Below are 19,425 nucleotides of genomic sequence, written 5' to 3' on the forward strand. Positions count from 1 at the left end.
GCAGTTCAATCAAGGAAGAAAACCGAACAGCAAGTGGTAAAAAAAAAATGCAAGCGCTTTTGTAAATGTACAGTGCAATCATATATATATATATATATATATATATATATATCTGCTCTCAGAAGTAAGCTCTGTTGATTTTAATTGGACTTACTCCCAGGAAAATGTGTATTGGATTACAGCCTTGGTATTTTTTTTCTTTTATTTCTTCCCTCCTCCCCTAAGAATCTCGACTACAAATAAGATTCTTTGTTTTTATTGACTAAGGGAATGTTCCTGTGCCTGCCTGAGCTTGGCTTTCATGCCACAAGTCTGCTTGCTCTTGTTGGCCAGGAGCCTCAGCTTGGCTAATCTTTCTGGAATCGAGCTTTGGCCTGTGATGAAGCTGTGGTCCCATGCCCAGCTCATACACTCTCCGTGTGGCAGAGCTGCCGCTTCCCAGGAGCTGGATCCCCAGCCAGGCTGATAATGTCCAAAGGATGGAATCAGGCAGATACAGCACCGCCACCAGTCTCCGAGGACGCATCTAAACATGGGGAGAAATTCAATTCAGATCACATTCAAAAGCAAACGCACTGAATCAACACTTTCCAAAACAAGGTGCGAACCGGAAAATCAGCCATCCTTCAGAACTCGCATCTCTCCACATTTTTCAGTGCCAAGGACCGCGGAGAAAAATGAATATGCAAGAGTAACGTGTTTGTGTAACTGCATGTATATATATTATGAAAATAGCATTCAAAATGAGTTATATTAGAGGGGAAATGCTTGGTGAAAATCTGTATATTAGGCAAAATTGCATACAAAAAAAGGTGTATTTTTGGAGAAATTTGCACTAAAATGATGGTGAATTTTCATGAGGACTTTTTCTAAGGAAAAAATGCAAACTGATGTGGAAATGTGGAGAACAAAAATTACAATTGGAAGTGTGTGTTGGGGAGTGATCATTGCAAGCAGCACCTATGTGATTCACTCATTTATTGTGATCTTGGCCTCTAAATGTTATGAGACTGGGGTGGAATGCAACCACAGCGAGCACCCAAATACACATGCCGTTAACAATGTGACTCGTGTTGAACATTAAAAAAAAAATCCAGGTGCACTGCTGGGGAGGGGTGATGATCAAGTTCACTGCATAGGGGGAAGTGAAAGTTAAGTCTCCCTCCACATCTGCAGTCTCTATTAAATTCATCACACACATACACACGCCCACCCTGCATGGGATTTAATATTAGAGTGGGGAAACTCCTGTCTGCACATATGGGAGGTGTTTTTATTTTTATTTTCTTAAAGCTAGTTGTGCCTTAGGGGTGGCTGGATGTCAAGGAGATTGTGGCTGGGGAAGGAAGACTTAAATCTTTCCACACCATACCGTGTGATCTCCACCCATGTTTGGTAGTTCATTTTGTAAAGCACATGTGGTGTTTCCAAATCGTAGCTTCAACCTCACTTGTAGTTTTGCCCTGAGCCAACCACTGGACTCTGGTTATGTATGAATGGAGCCAAAATCTGCTCCCATAAGATTCTCCTCCTGGGAAGATTCTAGCGGGGTGGGGAAGTCCTCTGCGAAGAAGAACTGTGAGGAGCCCGGAACATAACAGAATCCTGGAAAATTCCTCTGTGTAGACTTGTACCCAGCACACACCAGTTGTGTGATTACTGCAGCCTGCTCTTTGTGGCCTAGTAGAGATCTGCCCAGGGATTAGCAAATGCTCTTAAAGTGTGTTTTGCAGAGGCAAGTTGCACTGAGAACAATCCCATGTGCTGCACGTGCCCTTAGGACACATCTGCCCTGCAGGATGTGCCGGTTATATTTCATGCAGCTTTCATTCTCTTCATCTATACAGAACATTTGCATTTTCCACATTCCTGTGCCACATTGTTCTGCTTTTATTTCATCTTATCTCCACAGTGTTTGAGGGGTTTTTCTCAGGTATCCAAATATGATCAGCTCCGCTGACACACGGTGGGTTACAAAGGGTGAGTGTGTCAAGTCTCCATCCACATATTTGGGGAACAATTATTGTTTGCTTCTTCATCACGTTTTGCAATACACATAGTAAATAATAAAATCAACAAAAGCTAAAAGACTCCTCCGATGACGTATTTAAAAGGGACAAGGTCTACCTACCCTGTCTAAAGGATGAGCACAACAAAGCCCACTGACATCTCTAATTACCCTCCCAATTGCAAAGTGTAAGCCTTGGTAGGCAGGAATGTTTTTGCCTGTTGTTTAAAAGCAGGAAGAGATGGCGCCAGTTTGCATCCCGCAAACTGGGAGCCACCACTGAAAATAATCCCTTTTGATCAGAATAGTAGTAGTTACAGTGTATTATTATGTGTTCAATGAGGGCATGGAGATGGGGAAGCGTGAGAGGGACTTGAGAGCATGCATGCCAGCCCCACAGCCCTATGCCACCTGGGCCATCTTGCTACAGCGTTCCCAACAATGCAAAGTCTTCTAGCCATGCATCATATGACACATTAGGGACAGCTCCCTAATACAGCTGGCAACTTTTTGATTTTCTTTCAGAGGGCAAAGAGGACTCTTGCGCCTGTTTAACAGCCACAAGGCAAGCAGAACTTGAACAGATGCACATTTCCCTCATCGCTGCATAAGCAGGCTGAGAGGTGCACGCCCACTGAATTTCTGCCTGTTGTGCATATTGGCCTACTGAGAAGCATCATCCTGTTGAATTTTTGCCTCCTGTGCGTCTGCTAGGGGAATAAGAGCCCAGCCCAGGAAAATAATGACAGTCCTTGAAGACTAAGTTATATCAATTTTCGGCTCGAATCCCTTTTAATTATACCTCAATACCACATTTATTTAGAGTTTGGACCTGCTAGCGCATTAGTTGATTTAATGCACACCACACTAAGGATTCAAAGCGATGAAAAGAGAACGACTCACATTATGCCTGAAAAAGATTGGGCCCTAAGGCATTAGAAGTAGCACTTTGCTTGTAATTGAGTTGGCTGTCACTTAGGGTTTTGGTTACTCAAAGCCCTTCTTAAAACACCATTCTAATCAAACATTTGCTTAGAGGTAATCACATATGTGCTTTGTTGAATTGGGACCATACCGAGAGATGGCGGAGGAGAAGGAGAGGATAGACCTAAACTGCTAAAGAACATTTAATTGTTGAGCCACCTAAAGACGTAATTAAATGCCCTTTTACACTAATTTCAAGACTGCTATACCAGTGTAAGCAATGTTTGGGTCTTCTATAGCCAGGCCATTCTAATAAGTTTCAGAGGCCCCAGCAAAAGCATTTTAAGCATGAACTCGTGTGGCATGGAAAACTTTGCACATGTAACTTGTAAGCAGGGTTCCCAGGAACTAAGCAACGCTCCTGTACAGATCACTGCAAAGCAAGACACAGAAATTAAGGCGGCACAACTTTTCATATCAATATGGGTCCATGCCTGAACCGAATTTCTGAATTCAGATTTATGTTAGATAAGTAACTGGATGTGACCGGTTTTTTGACCTTTTATGTTTACTCACTTAAACACGTGGTGGTTTCTTTTCTCTTCTTAGGCCCCCACCCCATAACTTTTTTAGCCTGCAGTCCTAGCGATACTAACCTGAGAGCAACTCCCATTGAACTCAGTGGCACTTACTGCCAAGTAGCCACATATAGACTGGCTCTGTGAGACTCTTTTGCCAGGCTGCATGTGAGATGAGGGATCTTTAAAAAAAAGTTGATTGCACTATAGGAAATCCTGCAGGTGTGTTCAGACTTTGGCTCCCTCCAGTCCCAGCCTGTATGGCCAGTTGCCGGGCATGATGGGGATGGCAGTCCAGCAACATCTTCCAGACACCATGTTGGCTAGACCTTCCCTAACCCTACTACTTTCTGTTAGAGTTACCATCTTTTTTTAAAGTGGTCCTGGTCCTCTGCAGTTAGCAGCATCCTGGCACTCAAAGATAACTTCCCCAGCACTTCATCTGCATGCTGTGGAAAGTTTTACTAGTTGAAACTTAGCTCGCCATGTGACACTTATAGGAAAAGTCTCCCTTCTATGTATTGTATTGGTACCGTTTCCGACATATAAGAGGAAGGGCTGTAGCATTGTGGCAGGACATCTGCTTTGCATGCAGAAGGTCCCAGGCAATCCCCCAGCACCTCCCAGCCAGGACTGGGAGAGATTCTAGTCTGAACATCTGAAAAGCCACTGCAAGTCAGTGCAGGCATTGCTGAACTGGATAAACCAACAGTCTTCTTCAATATAAGGCAGCTTTCTGTATTTGTTCCCATTTCACAAGACCTTTCTTTGCTTTGACTGTGCTCTGATGCAAGAAAGCCAGCAGGCAAAGCTTTTCTTGGTATAGTAATCAAACTATCTATTTAATGTCTGTGTGCAAGGATGTTCTTAGAGGCTGAGGAGAATGGCAGCTTTGAAAACTGCCCTGTGATCCTTGGTTGAAGGGCGGTATAGAAATGTAATAAATAAAAATAAATTAAAGGTGGTTTCACGTGCAAATACACAACTTTCTGTCTACCTTGCCTGTTTTGCAAGCCTCTCTTCATCTTCTATCCTGCCGCCACACTTTCACAACCCTTCAGTGGGCAAGGAAATTCCTCAAACTCACAGATGCAAACTGTGTACTGCTTTAGTTTCGGTGGCGTTTCCAAGCTGGTTATTTGGCTAAGCAGCTCTTGCTGCTTAGGAGCACTTTCTAGATGAGTACAGCAGGTGGCAGTGCCTATGCTGCGTGCCACTGGGAAAACTTTGAGAGAGAACAACAAAGGGCATCCCTCTCTCTCCGTCTGTGGAGCCAGTGTGGAAAATGCAAGCTCAGTGGTAGAGTGCATGGCTTGTGTGCAAAAGGTCCCAGATTCAATCCCAGGTAGGGATGAGAAAGACTCCTGCCGGAACCTCTGGAGGTGCTGCCAGCCATTGTCAACAATACCAAGCTAGATGGAGAAATGGTCTGACATCATCATCATCATCATCATCATCATCATTTTTTATTTGTATGCCACCTTTCCATAAATAAAACAATGCTCAAGGCGGCTTACAACATGACAACATGACAAAAGCCATAAACAATAGATAAAACACATCAAAAAACATACAACCAAATGGAAAACAATTTCCACATAAATCATAAAATCTAAAACTTAGAATACAGTATTAATATTATTAATGTCACAATTTAAAATGGCATAGTTATAAATAATGTGACATTTATTTAAAAGTGGGAGTGCTCTTCAATAAGTTCACAGCATGCAGGATTTTCAGAGAGGAAAAATGCTGGAGAGCTTGCTCCTAAGACTCAGCAGGAAAGGTGTTCCTGCAAGGCACCTAAACGAATCATTTCAAAACTAATGCGATCCTTGACTTCATTAACAAAAGCTTAGTGCCCCGATAAGAAGTAGCAAGACCTGTTCAAACAATTGCCTAAACCAAAGGTGAGGAAACCTTGCAGCCAGGCAGCCCAAGATATTTATCTTCGTAAGTTTGACAAGTGAATGGGGTCACCCACCTGACATCAAAACAAAGACTGGGATCCATTTTGGGCAGACTGGCTGAAGGCTGGCTGGGAGAGATGCCTTTGACTCCAGGGCTGCACTGCTGTGGGGAACAAGTCCCTCTTGAAATGACCATGCTGTAAGATCTGGACTCCCTCCATGCGGACTGAAGGTGTGAATAGGTGAAATAAGCCATACCTCTTAAACTATGACAATCTCCACTGTGTCTTCAATTCTCCATAGGGGCACAAACCCTGGGTGAGCACCTGGAACCCCCTGGCAGAGGGTGGGGGTGGCACCCAACTTTTGTAACACTATTTTGTCTAAACAACTGAGGAAAATTCCTAATGATAAGAACTGTTCAACAGTGGGATAAACTTCCTCAGGAGGTTCTGGGATCTCCTTTGCTGAATGTATTAACACTCAAGGTTATGTTTTATCTTCCAGGAATACTGCAGATGCAAGGTTCCTGCACTTAGCAGGGCGTTGGACTGAATATGACCCAGAGAAACTATAGTTGAAAGAAGTTCCCCTTCTCTCTTCTGTGCTGTTGCTATCTCTATTCAGCTTCTACCACCAGCACTTTCTGTGTTTGTCTGTGCATCAGGACATGTGCATTATGAGGGGGAAAGGGGTCTAGTAACAACTGTCAACACTCTTTAAATGCCCCATTTCTCAGGATACTTTGAGGGAAGCCATGACTGTTTAAAGTGGCATGATACTGCTTTCAATATATAGTATAGATGAGGTCCAAATGCAGCAAAACAAAAAACATAGTGAAAAGCAGTTTGGTAGTTTACCATTGCATTTATATAATAAATGTCCAGCGTGCCTATTTTATATTCTCTGTTATGATCTACTGTATTTACTTGGGTGGCCAGGTTATGACTATGTGCTGTATAAAAGACATCACAGAGTTTGGAGCTCGTGTTGGGCATCGTGTTGGGCAAGGAGTGGGGTTGTTCTAAAACTTCCCAGGAAGTTTTACTTGGGCTAGTAAGGAAGAAAGAAAGTAAAAATAATTGAGGACTGTGGTATATTGATTAATCATACTGAAGAAAATACTTGTTTCCATAATGCATTGCAAATTATGGATTGTTCTAAATTTACATGGCTAATTAGTCAAAATAAGAATGTACCTGGGATGTGAACTCTTTCTTGGAGCCCATGCACAGTTTTGGAAAATTCAGGGGGTTTGATTCAATTACACCAGCATAGTTCCTTAAGAGACCTAATCAGAAAAACCTGTCTTCAGTTGCACAATGCTAGCGTGCATATTCAACACAAGGCCAAAGACATGTGATTGGATAGGCCTTTAATTTGAGCAAGGATCCAAAAATAGCTGGTGGGATATTTTTTTCTCTCTCTTGGATTTTCTCCCACAGGCAATGCACCGTTGAATGTACTGCTTCATCCCATTGTGATTTTGTTTCCCTTCCAAGCTGGAAGACTTGGTCACTTTAGGCTTGTTCTGCTGGATCAGAAGAAACTTATCTCAGCTGCCTTCCATGCTACCGAAGGGGATTATGTCACCCTAATTCCCATCTCTCCACCCTATATAGTGAAACAAGCAAACAAAAACCAGTGTTGAGCAGGCCTCTGCCACAAAGGGGAATGGAAACCTGGTCAAAGCTTTTGCTCTGATTTTGTGTGAAGCGTTGTTTGTGCTTGCAGCTAGCATATTATTATTATTATTATTATTATTATTATTATTATTATTATTATACCACCCTTCATCAAAAGATCTCAGGGTGGTTCACAAGATATAGAGGCCTTAGACTCCAAAGATATTGGGTGCTCCAGCATCTTTTTCAAAAAATACCTCTCATGATCTGGTGGATGCTATCTGTGGCTGATCGTTGCTGCACATGGTTTGGTCCTGCCTGGTAGTAGCTCCTTTCTGTTTAGATGTTATCACCTGCACTAATATGGTCCTTGAAGTATCTTTAAGATTTGCAGATGGACAATACTGGAAGGACAGTTCAGTGCATCCAGTAGTACCATAGGCCAAAGGACTGAAGGATCTCTTGGTGTGTAACTATGGCAGACAGTGGCAGAAAAGAATATAGCCATGTCATCTTCATATACTGACTGAATTGTCTGCATAGCAGGCAGATGTGTTGTTTTTGTTTTATTCAGGTATCACACCATACAGGAAAGAATGCAACAGTGAGTTTCTTTCAATAATAAATATCTATTTTTACTTAATCAGTTTGTATTTATTTATTCTTTGAAATTGGAAATTGGAAGGAGAAATAATGGATTTGTCTTGCAACAAATTCTGTATTAGCAATTTCCCTGCATTTGCCCATTAAAAGCTGCAGCAGCAACTGTGAGGCACAGGGCATATAGATCTGAGCAATGCTCAATTCCATAGAACTTCACTGAGATTTCCAGAAAAGGTGTGTGGGTCTGCTTCGAGCATGCCCCTCCTCAAGCTTAAACTGAGAATATTTTTAACGCAGAGGAATGGATGGAAATGAGTCATTATGATTTTGAGCTTGCTGTTTTGTGAATTTGCCATTTTATTTCAAAAATGAAAAGTTTGGGCTTTATGCCTTTCTGGCTACATACATCCCCAAAGTTAGAAGATATTCTCCCTAACCTCAGACATAACAGAAGCTGATTATATTAAGTCTGGTGTGCTGTACTCTGCACATGAACAGAGATGGTTACTTCACATGTTTGGAAATTAGCTGTGCATTGCGTGTTCTGCTTTGCTCTAATGTGTCCTGGACTCCTGACTCGAATGAAACAATCATTTAGAACTCTGCCATGGAGAGGGAACTCATAATAGGTGGAATAACAGGTTATTTTGTATTCATCTGCATGCATTGACAATAGGAACACAGGAATGGTGCATCTCTAACCTACTCCAAGATTTCACTTCTAGAGACTCAGATTAGAAACTTGAACCTTGAAGAACAATGCTAGGAATCTACACAAATACACACAAACAATTAATATGGAATTCCCCACAGGCTGTAATTTTCTAGGGGCTGCTTTAAAAAAATAATCAGGACAATCAAGTGATTATCACCTGCTAATTCATGGGACATAAACTTATCAGTGGCTCCTAGTAATGGTTAGTAACTGGTGAAATTATCCCATCAGAAATCATAATTATCTAATCCTGTTACAAAACACGTGTAACAATCTAAGGTGAGTGTTCTCCATTATTTGGGGATACTGTAGTATATACAATTATTTGCGCATCAACACAGTGCATCTCGAAAATGTGTAATGTGTAGTTTGACATCCCAATGTCATGATGGGTGTCGCAGAGTCATGTATCACCCTCTCTGTGACTGGCTACTTTCATGGGCCCTGTGTTTACAGTTAGGTTGACATGGGACCAAAGGAAGTGGTTGTGGCACAAGCAGACACAGGTGAATAGGCAGCAGAAATGCACAAGAGGATACCTAGCAGAACTCAGGAAGCTCTTCTTAAGGATGGTGTTATTAAAAGATTTCAGATCCAAATTTTTAAACAGACTGCCTCAGCAAACTAAAGGGTTAAAGGTAAAGGATCCCTGACCATTAGGTCCAGTCATGACCAACTCTGGGGTTGCGATGCTCATCTCGCTTTATTGGCCGAGGGAGCCGGCGTACAGCTTCCGGGTCATGTGGCCAGCATGACTAAGTCACTTCTGGCAAACCAGAGCAGCGCACGGAAACGCCTTTTACCTTCCCGCTGGAGCGGTAGCTATTTATCTACTTGCACTTTGACGTGCTTTCAAACTGCTAGGTTGGCAGGAGCAGGGACCGAGCTCACCCCGTCGCAGGGATTTGAACCACCAACCTTCTGATCAGCAAGCCCTAGGCTCTGTGGTTTAGACCACAGTGCCACCTGCGTCCCAAAAACTAAAGGGTTAAAACACAGTAATTCCATGAGGATATGAATGCCAATTGGGACATTTCGAGTTCGTTAAACAAGTAAAAGGTTGCAGCAATCAACATCTGAGCGCAAGCAAAGATGACTGAGTTTGAATGTTTAGTTCTGCCAAATTTGAATGCACAGAAAACAGAAATTAACATTAAAAAAATCTGTCTGAATTGTGAAAATATTAAAGAATGTTAGTTAACTCAGTGTGTACATCTGGGCATTGAGGAACCTCAAAGATATAGCCTACAATTTCAGAACTGGTCCTTTAGTGTGGTGGCATCAATCCTTTCGAACTCCCTCCCATTACATATCAGACAGGCACCATCTCTGTTGTCTTTTGGGTGCCTGTTGAAAACATTCCTCTTTCAACAAGCCTTCAAAGTGAAGATTCTTACCCTAGTTGCTATGTGTATTGAATCTGAAATAGTTTGATGTCATTTATTTTATTTTATTTATTACATTTCCTTCAAGGAAAGAAACTGTGACTGCCCAAGAGCGCCCTGTCTGTGAGCTTCATGGCTGGCAGAGTGGGGACTAGCACTCTGGTTTCCCAGGTCATAGTCATACACTCTAACCACTACACCACGTGGACTTTTTTTATATAGATGCAATTGTTTTCTATATGTTTTTATTGTACTGTATTGTGAAATCGCTTGCTGAGATGCTTCCTAGAAAGCAATTAATGAATGAAATAATTAAATGAATACTACCAAATGCCTAATTTCGATTTTCGGCATCATCTCTCGTCATGATGACTATATGTGTCCTCTGGGATCAGAGGTGGAATGCCTCTGAACACCAGTCGCTGGGGAACAACAGCAGAAAAAGGCTACTGTGTTCATGTCCTCATTTGTGAGCTTTCTAGAGAGAAGAAGAAGAAGAGTTTGGATTTGATATCCCGCTTTATCACTACCCAAAGGAGTCTCAAAGCGGCTAACATTCTCCTTTCCCTTCCTCCCTCACAACAAACATTCTGTGAGGTGAGTGAGGCTGAGAGACTTCAGAGAAGTGTGACTAGCCCAAGGTCACCCAGCAGCTGCATGTGGAGGAGTGGGGAATCGAACCCAGTTCACCAGATTATGACTTAACCACTACACCACACTGGCTCTGGAACTGGATGCTGGACTAGACAGAACTTTGGCCTGGTCCAGGAGGGTTCTCCCTATGCTCTTAACGGAGCTGCCTACATTTCATTTCGTGCTAGATGTTTTATCCTTTGCGTGAATGAATGCTGGAACCTTACGGCAATCTCTCAACACGTGTTCTGTAATTCTGATGTGTATGGGCAGCTTGATTTCTTATTATAACTGCTAGCACAGCTACTACTTTCATACTCACTTAGCAATGTACAGTAGGTGTGCTTAAGTCTTATTTAGAGCACAAAAGTGACACTCTCTGACCGTGAGGCTTAAATCTAAGTAGGCAAATAGGGGAGGGATTGAAAGAATCGTAACCGAAATAGAGCAGGCAATGGTCCCAGCAGTAAATTTTAAGAAAGTCAACTTTATTTATCTAGGGGGTTTAATGTGCTTTGCAGATACTGTCTTTTGGCATTTCCACTCAAGTTTAGTAAACACTTCACTAATTCTTTCCCTGCCTTCAATATCGGACACATTGTGTTTTGTATAGGAAGTAGTCCACATTCATAACAATCTCCATAGGCAAATGTGTTCTAATTTTCATCCAGCATCTTGCTGAGTAAACATGCATGCTAAAACTGTCATACACATATAATCCTGTGTTAATCGGGAAGACGAAAAGGGCCAGAGGGACCTGGATATGCAGGTACCATGTTACACATTTGGGGGGGGGGGGAATGTTGACAATGATCTCAGTCCTGAGCAGTTTTTCCTGCTTTACAGAGAGGTTTAAAGGGAATATGTCTTTGTGGTTTATTAGCTTTCTAATGATATGGTTTTGCATGGGTGTCATTCACATGTCATGTTTTGCAGAACAGTGATTGACAAGAGTTAAATTCAAAACATGTAGTCATTCTCTAGTGTGGGGGTTTATTATTTCCTCCCCCCCCCCCCCTTTTCTCTGATTGAAGGAAAACTGTTTAGATGTTTGTTTCCAAAACGGCATCTGTCAGCAATCAAAGGGGGGGGGATGCATAAAACAAATGCAATTGTTTAGAGTAGCATTTCCTGGATCATGTTAAATGCTTGATTTGCTCCCCATTATGTTCACTAAATAATTTTGTTTTCCACAATAATTGTAATATTTAACATGTTGCATTTAATCTTCTTTCAAGGCTATTAGTAACAGCTCACTTAGAAAAGGAGTAGTTGCTCGACAAGAAAAGATCCGCTGCCACCCACATCATAAAGAAAAATGGTAAAGTTAACTGCACCCTAATTGTTCTGGATCGAAAACACAGTTATTCAACAGCATTGATTCTTTACATCAGACTACTGTACTGTCCAGAATGGAGTGATTTCATGCTGTTTCCACTGCTAAAATGAACTCTATATTCTTTTCCTGTAATCACTTCAAGTGTTTGGCATGTTTTTCATAGCTATGATAAAAACAGAGCCAATAATATCAATACTGGGCTCAAAAGACCCTATCCACATAGTGGAAAACAAAGAATTTCCTGCAAACGTTATCAGTCAATATATAATCATACAAGATCACACCAACTTATAGACATACTGGGGAGGGGGGCAGGTTTGATCGTTTATTCGCCTACATTTTTAATAAGAGACAGAAAGCAATGTAGGCTCAGTGCTACTCAATTAATTATCACAAGTGCTGGCTAGTTGTTTCCTGTGAAAGAAAGGGAAGCAGGGAAGGATGAAATTCAATCTCATGTTGGTTAGATGCTGATTGTTGCTTAATCATCTTACTTTATATTTTGCATTACAGTTTTTAAGAGCACCAAGCAGCCTATAGAAGAAAGAACAGGTACTTTCGATGACGCCAGAGTGAACAGACGTGGATATTTCGGCCACCCATCACACAGGCCACTGCTAACAACATCCATTTTCTTCCTGGATTCTGAGCACAACTTTAAGACTTCCTACACTAGCTAAAGCTACACCTGTAAATGGAGCTGATACTGAACACGGAGAGCATGCTAAGGACAAGTCAAACACCTGCGCCACTGATGTGATGATTTTATCATTACACACTTGTATGCATGTACATTTATGATATACATAAACACATTCATTGGTAAATTTATTGGTAAATTTACCTGGAAATTCTGAAATCTTCTATCTCAAGTGTCTTCTTGAGGATAAGTCAAATGATATTACCCTGGCCGTGGCAAAATTTCTCTCAGAGGTTATAAGAAATAGAAGTCAACATGCTCTGGACAAAACATAGTGACTGCCTTGAAATCTTTTCCTTGTATCTCTGCTGCATTTTTAATTTCAAAACTGTTTTTGTGGGTCTTAGGACCGTAATAAAGAATGTGCGTGAACACGCAGGGCACACTAAGGACAAGTCAAACACCTGCACCATTGATGTGATGATTTTATCAAATACACACAAACTTGTATGCATGTACATTTAGGATATACATAAATACGTTTATCTGTGCGCACACCACATGTAGAAAGAAAAGGAAATCTTACTCAGAAGTGCATACATACACATATAATTTTATTCTGTCCATGCATATTTATACAAATCTTATCTGACATCTCCTGATATGGACATGCATGCACACACACACACACACACACATTGTATAACAAAATTCTTCAGTGCTGTTAGAGCTGAGTAAAAACTACTTCCAACCCATAATTAATAACTGTCATGCAGGTAGGAAAGTTAGAAAAGTCTGCGTTTTCAGGAAGCTAAACTATGGAATTCTTATTAATAGGCAAAATATTTCTCCATCATTTCAAAATCAATTTTGAACAATTTTACACTGATGAAGTGCATTTTAATGAAGCTTAGCTACCAAACTCTTACTATTCCACAAAAATTATCAAAACTATTTTCCAGCAAGGGGGAGAAATTTCAACCATTGAAAAATATGACCACCAATCTGATAAAATTAAATATTTGAATGAAATCTATTGATTGACTTGCAAAATGAAACACTCTATTGTTGGTTCAGATGTTCATTCATGTGTCACTGAAGGAAATATCTTCATAAAGTAGGTTTGGATCTTGCATTTCCAGATCCCTTCTTCAAGAATACAAGTAACAGGTAAAAGTACTTATATTAATACATATGTGTGAGCCTCATGGCAATAACATGTGTCACTTACTAGGAAACACACCTCATAGAACTTAGAAGGACTTCCTTTCAAGTAAACATGAACAGGATTGGCTGCCAATAAACCAAAAAAACAGAGGATACAAATTATATGGTTGAGTTTTCATTTTAGTTCAAAGTGTTCCACAGATTATGCAACTTGGTGCATAACATCGCAGAATTGGTCTTCTACTTTTGTGCTATGGCATGACTTTTGTTGAACAGGAGATGTATATCAGTGGTGCAGGTGCTACAAATATAAGTGGCAAACATTTGTGAGCTGTAACAAAAATGATGACATACAAAATATGAAATGATTTCCTTCACTGAAGTGACTTTACTGAGATAGATGTATAGCTATATGAATGATAGATAGATAGATAGATAGATAGATAGATAGATAGATAGATAGATAGATATTATGATGGTTCACTGTAAATTCAGGTCAATGGCATGCCATTTCTTTGTGGTGTAGCCTGAAGTGGAGATATGGCGGCATGTGGTGATTTTGGATAACTTGGTGTTTTGAATACTCAGCGTATGGAAAATAGGACTCTACGAAATTAAATTTAAAACCCTAAAAGGGAAACGTCTAATTCAAAAGTGCCTTGTCTGGGTATCTGTTTGTAGGCCAATGGATTATTTTGAAACGTTATCAAATACATAATCACACACACACTCATACACACCCCTGTATAATACTCAGAGGGGTGAAGTCAAATCTTAGATTTCATTTTTACATGAGAGCATTTTTAATTTTCTGAAGAATAAAACTCTTTCTTTAAACTATTTAGACCTGCATTTTGCTTTTATTTCCTGAAATGATTATGTTGTGTGCATAATGTTAAAAAATCACACATCTGAAACCTTCATTCCAGTTTGTTTCTTCTTGGTCATATGTATGGGGAAAGTAGCTGTGATAAACAGATACTGAATCAGACTGCAAATTCTTTTTTCGGGGGGGGGGAGCAGAACCTAAAACATTGCATGATAGTCTCTAAGCAGTTCCATCTGTCAAGCAGAAATTTTAGGCTAATAGCCTGTGGCGATCTTCCTCCGCAGTCCACTACCTGCCTTTGTCCTACTAAGTCTCTATTCATTTTTTTTAAAGCTGGGGGGGAGAGAGAGAGAAAAAGGAAAGGGGAAAACCTAGCAGACCAAAATCATCTGAGTGATGAAGCCCTAATTTTATCCGCCTCTCTTTGATGTTAAGCGGTGGGTTCTTACTTTAGAAAAAAAAAAAAGAGGGGGGAGAGGGAAAAAGAGAGAGAGAAGGAGAGGGAGAGGGAGAGGAGAAGACAGTGCTGGGAGCAGATGACTTTTCATCCCTACTTCACCTTGCCACTGGGTCTGTGAGAGATTGGTTCACTGTCAAGGAGATTTTTTTTTTTTTACCCATGATTCCATATGGTATGGACTGGGCTACATGTTGCCCAACATGCCAGTGCAAATGTTTTCTCAATTAGGTGTCTTATCTCCCGTGAGTTAGCATCAGATGAAGCTTGCTGACAGCATAATGGCAGGGAAAACCTCCGACGGATCCATCAAATGGCAGCTCTGCTATGACATCTCGGCCAGAACTTGGTGGATGGTGAGTTGGCAGCACGGCTGCCTTTTTTTTTTTCCTCCCTCCCCTTCCTTTTTCTACTTTCCCTCCCTCTTTGACAAAATGTCCCAGACCTCACATTTATCAAATTAACATTTGATTTTTTTTTTCACACTCTTCACTGGAGTAGCCTTCCACTTGTCCTACTTGTGTGTTTTTCCTCTGTAACAAGAGACTGTTCATGTGCCCTACATTTAAAATTGCTCCCTCCCCTTTCGGTTCTATTTGTTTTAAAATATAAAAGTACATGGATAAGTTTGAAAAGCTTTCTTTTCGAATAACAACTTTTCCTCAACTCCTTTGGGTCCTCGTTGGTGATGTGCTTTGTTGTACTGTGGCATTGCAGATTCTCGTTTTTATGTTTCCCTGTTGGGCATGTGGCTGCTTGTGTCAAATTATTAGAGTTGCTGATTTATAATATTTCCCAGGCAATGTTAACACGTAATGGGCTAAGGAAGTTCAAGAGACATTTCAGGACATGCCTTTTCTAGGAAAACTTTGGTGGTGGTTTTTCTCCCCTCTCGCATTGCTGTGTATGGATCATGGCATGAATGTCCCATAAGAGGACCTGGTCTAACTTATCCTTTCATAAGGTTCTGTTAGAATTGATTCCTGTCCTGTTAGGATCTGGAGCTGGGTGTTACAGATCCCATTTGAATGTCTTTTGGGTTCAATTAAAAGTTTTAATAAAGTTCCGACAGGCACTCTCAGAATGAGTTAACTCGCATGTCATGGTCACTCGGGCCAGACAACCTTTGACATCTTGAATCTATCAGAGGTACAGTGAGTTAGGAGGATGCACAATAGCCCATTGTGGCAGAAGATGCAAGCCCTGTTGTGTCGAAGAGAGCCCTCAAATCATTACTGCGCTCGTTAGCGTGCTGTCCGTTAGGGATTAATTTGTTAGCAGGGCTTCTTCTTTTCTCTTCTCTTCTCTTTTTTCTTTTTTAAAGTTTCTGTAATTATTATTCTTGTGGCAAAGCGTGATTTTTTTTCTTCTTTTTTTAAGTGAGAGAATTTTTGCTGCCAGGACAATACACGCATTATGTGCTCCTAGCTGGACCGTGAACCCCTCCGTTTCAGTTCACATAGATATCACGGCTTGTTTTTGTTTTCTGTTTTTAAAAAGGACTGGTGAATGGAATTACAATGAAACTGATCATGCCATTGTTTTGTATGATATGCTGAAACAAGTAAGTGGGAGCAGTGAGGCTTACACACAGAGACACACACGCACACACAGAGGAAACGTCTCCCAGATCAATTTTGATGTCATTCGGAGAAGTTTAGGATGCCTGTGGACTTGAAAGACATGAAAAAAAGTGCAATATGGAAGGATTTCATTCAGCGACTTGGTGGTATTCATTGCTTGTATCAAAAGGTGTTTGAGCTGTTAGATTTGTTTGAACTTTTCTTCGTTAGAAAGGTTTAACTGGTGGTTGCTAGCTAAATATTACATGCCAATTTGGGTTAATTAGAATAGAGGAAGTCTAACCGCTTCATTCATACCACTGATTTTCCAATTAGACTTTCTGCCAGCAGAAAATGCAGAAGGGATGTTCTTGGATGCTCTGAAATTGTCTATTCATTTGACTGATTAGCTTGTTATATACTGAAATGTGATTATTGATGCAAATCTATTTTCAGGGAATAGCCCTAAACTGTTCTTCTTCAGTACATATATTAGATGCCACACTTATGCTCTTATAAAGCTCCTGTTTTTATTGTCTTGTTCTTATGGTGAGGTGGGGGGACTGTTTATATTTTCCCCAGGAATCTTAAAACATTATCTCCTTTTGAAAATATATTAAAAGGCTTCATTTTAAAGAAAATGCATTTACTTTGCAGAAGTCTTACTGTTGTGGATATAATATGTAAAAAAAAATAAATGCTGGAAACATTTAGCAATGCACTTGACAAGAAAATAAACAAGCTTCATAACCAGACAAGCTGTTGTTTAGATGAAACCTTACAGAAAGTTCCTGTAAAACTTTTAACATGCCACATAACTTATTTCCTCAATGTACAGACGCTAAAATCAACCCACTAAAAGTTAGTGGACTACAAAAAAAGACATTTTTTTATATTAAAAAAAAAATCATTGAAATGAACCATACAAGGATTTGTACAACAGACATGTCCATTTTCAGACAAGGATTCAATTATTGATACAAAAGTAAGCAGTTCTGATGCACACTTTGTAATATAAAGCATATTTTAGCCCCCAAAACCTCATCACATCTGTTAAGTTCTTTTAATCAAACCTCAGCTACACAATGCATTTTAATATACAAAGACAAAAAAGGAAGCTTTGAAAGTTACCTCATGCATCGTCTGGCTGCACAAAAAATCTCGGCTACTGCCTACTGCTAAACTTCAGTTTGGTACTGCCAGCATACAAAGAGATGAGTGAATGCCCTCTTTCCACCCGCTTGGACTCAGCTGCCAACACTGGGATATGCAATTTTGCTTTTTAATGAGTCGTAAACAATTTATGTGTGTCAATGGAGCGAGTTTGTTTTATTTCGGGGAGCAGGTTCAGAATCGGTTTGAAGTGGCTGCCGTCTTTACTGTATGGAAGTATGCTGTCCAAAATTTAAAGGTTCTGTGTCATTTTGATGAAAAGACCTATTATAATGAAAGAAATGGCTGTATGAAAGGGTGGGCACAGTAATCTCTTAGGCTCGGACTCTCTCTCTCTCTCTCTCTCTCTCTCTCTCCCGCTCTCCCTCTCCCTGGCATGATTTCACTCCAGTCTACAGTGTGTTTGTAGCTAGATAGTTACTAGAATGGATGTCTAGTGGGGGGATGAAAAGCTTATTTTACTTTTGGACTAAACACTCTGTGTGTAAAAAGAAGAAGAATGCATGAATTTTGGCTTTATAATGCAAACTTCTCATTACATCTTTCTTATTAATTGATCTACATACAACTGATGCCATGGTGTATATATTAGGTCTCATCTTCATAGGAGTGAACAATGTTATGGTCTAAGTAAAATGCAGACTGTAGGTAATTTTATTATTTTGGTGGCTCTTGCTGCCAAGTGATATGTTCAGTATCATCAGACACTTCATAGTACTGTAAGCAAGACTCAGTACATGTGTACATTTTAAGAATAATTACATTTGTTGTAATGACTGGCAAGAAATCTTTTGAAATCTAACCCTCTCTCCCTCATGCTTTAATCATGCCATTCTTGAAACAGATATTAATTTAGGCTAACACTCATATGACATCTTTGGTTTGCAAACTTCTGACATACAGCAAACCTATGTGAAATGAATTTGCCTCCCCAAGGTTAAAAGACTGTAAAGTTGGGCACTGTGGTTAAGGACATTTTATTTTCTATTTGAAAGGGGGGGGGAGGACATGTAATATCCAACAGGTATTTAAAATATTGAAGTAGGTATCCAAAGTTTATGTGACTGCTACCAGCTCTGCTAGCTTTATCAATTTTAGTTCCTGGTTTTTCAATTTTAATAGTATCCTGTAGAGGATTATCACATGGGTACAAGTGATAAAAGAGTTACAGATTTGTATACAATGCTGCACTGACTTCAGATGCTGAGCCCGGTCCCAAAACCAGGTTGATGTAAAGATGGAGTTGCAGAAGAGGCATGAATAGAGTGAATCTCAGTCATAGCTTGCTGTGATTGAGATCAGAAGAAATGTTTCTTGCAAACTGTTCATCCTAGTGTCTTCATGATGACTTTGCATCTTTAAAAATGAAGACTTATAAAAGAAGCTCTTCACTTGTGGGGACAGACATACTCGCAGGTGCTTCTGAGTCTAAATAAATCCTCCAGGCTTTCAAACTTTGTAACAGGTACAACTTTTTAATGGATACCTACAAGGTACTTGTACCTGCCACTATTAAGCTTAACACAGTAATTCAGGGACCAAAGCTACCAGTAGGATTACACCAATGTAAACCCTTCTAATACCCACCATTATGCTGCAAAATCTTCATTTCAGTATAGTCATTTCTTTCTTATAACTACCAGTATCATAAAAAAATATTTCTAGAAATGTAACATTAAACATATTTAGGCCTTCTACAACATGATTCCTGAAAAGTATTTTTGTTGCGTTCCTTCTGAGTTTCCTATGGAAGTGCTTAAAATGATCCAGGCGATCTTGGAAGCCCCTAAAGTGCATACACAAAAAGTGAAAATGTGTAACTCTTGGCTTAAGAATGCGTACATCTTCAAAGTAAAGTATTACCAACAAAGAAAAAT

General features: G+C 40.2%; 1 protein-coding gene and 1 long non-coding RNA gene across 6 annotated transcripts in view; one reads left to right on the top strand and one right to left on the bottom strand.

Annotated features, from left to right (window-relative positions):
- Positions 1-240: 240 nt before the first annotated feature.
- On the bottom strand, positions 241-17,883 carry LOC308480425. Its single transcript, XR_013988104.1, has 2 exons — positions 17,507-17,883; positions 241-526 (listed from the first exon to the last, which is right to left on the bottom strand). It is a non-coding gene; the product is annotated as an uncharacterized lncRNA (long non-coding RNA).
- NFIA (nuclear factor I A) overlaps positions 14,952-19,425 on the top strand; it is a 413,608-nt gene continuing 409,134 nt past the window's right edge. The window contains exon 1 of one of the 5 annotated variants that reach the window (XM_081011813.1): positions 14,952-15,169. In XM_081011813.1, coding sequence (XP_080867939.1) covers positions 15,074-15,169 — 96 coding nt within the window. In that variant the 5' untranslated portion in view covers positions 14,952-15,073. The remainder of the gene's footprint in view (positions 15,170-19,425) is intronic. The other 4 variants (XM_081011818.1, XM_081011811.1, XM_081011816.1 and 1 more) reach the window with 4 other exon arrangements.

This window comes from Podarcis pityusensis (assembly GCF_964106645.2).
Source record: "Podarcis pityusensis genome assembly, chromosome: 6".
In the NCBI taxonomy this organism is placed as follows: domain Eukaryota; kingdom Metazoa; phylum Chordata; class Lepidosauria; order Squamata; family Lacertidae; genus Podarcis; species Podarcis pityusensis.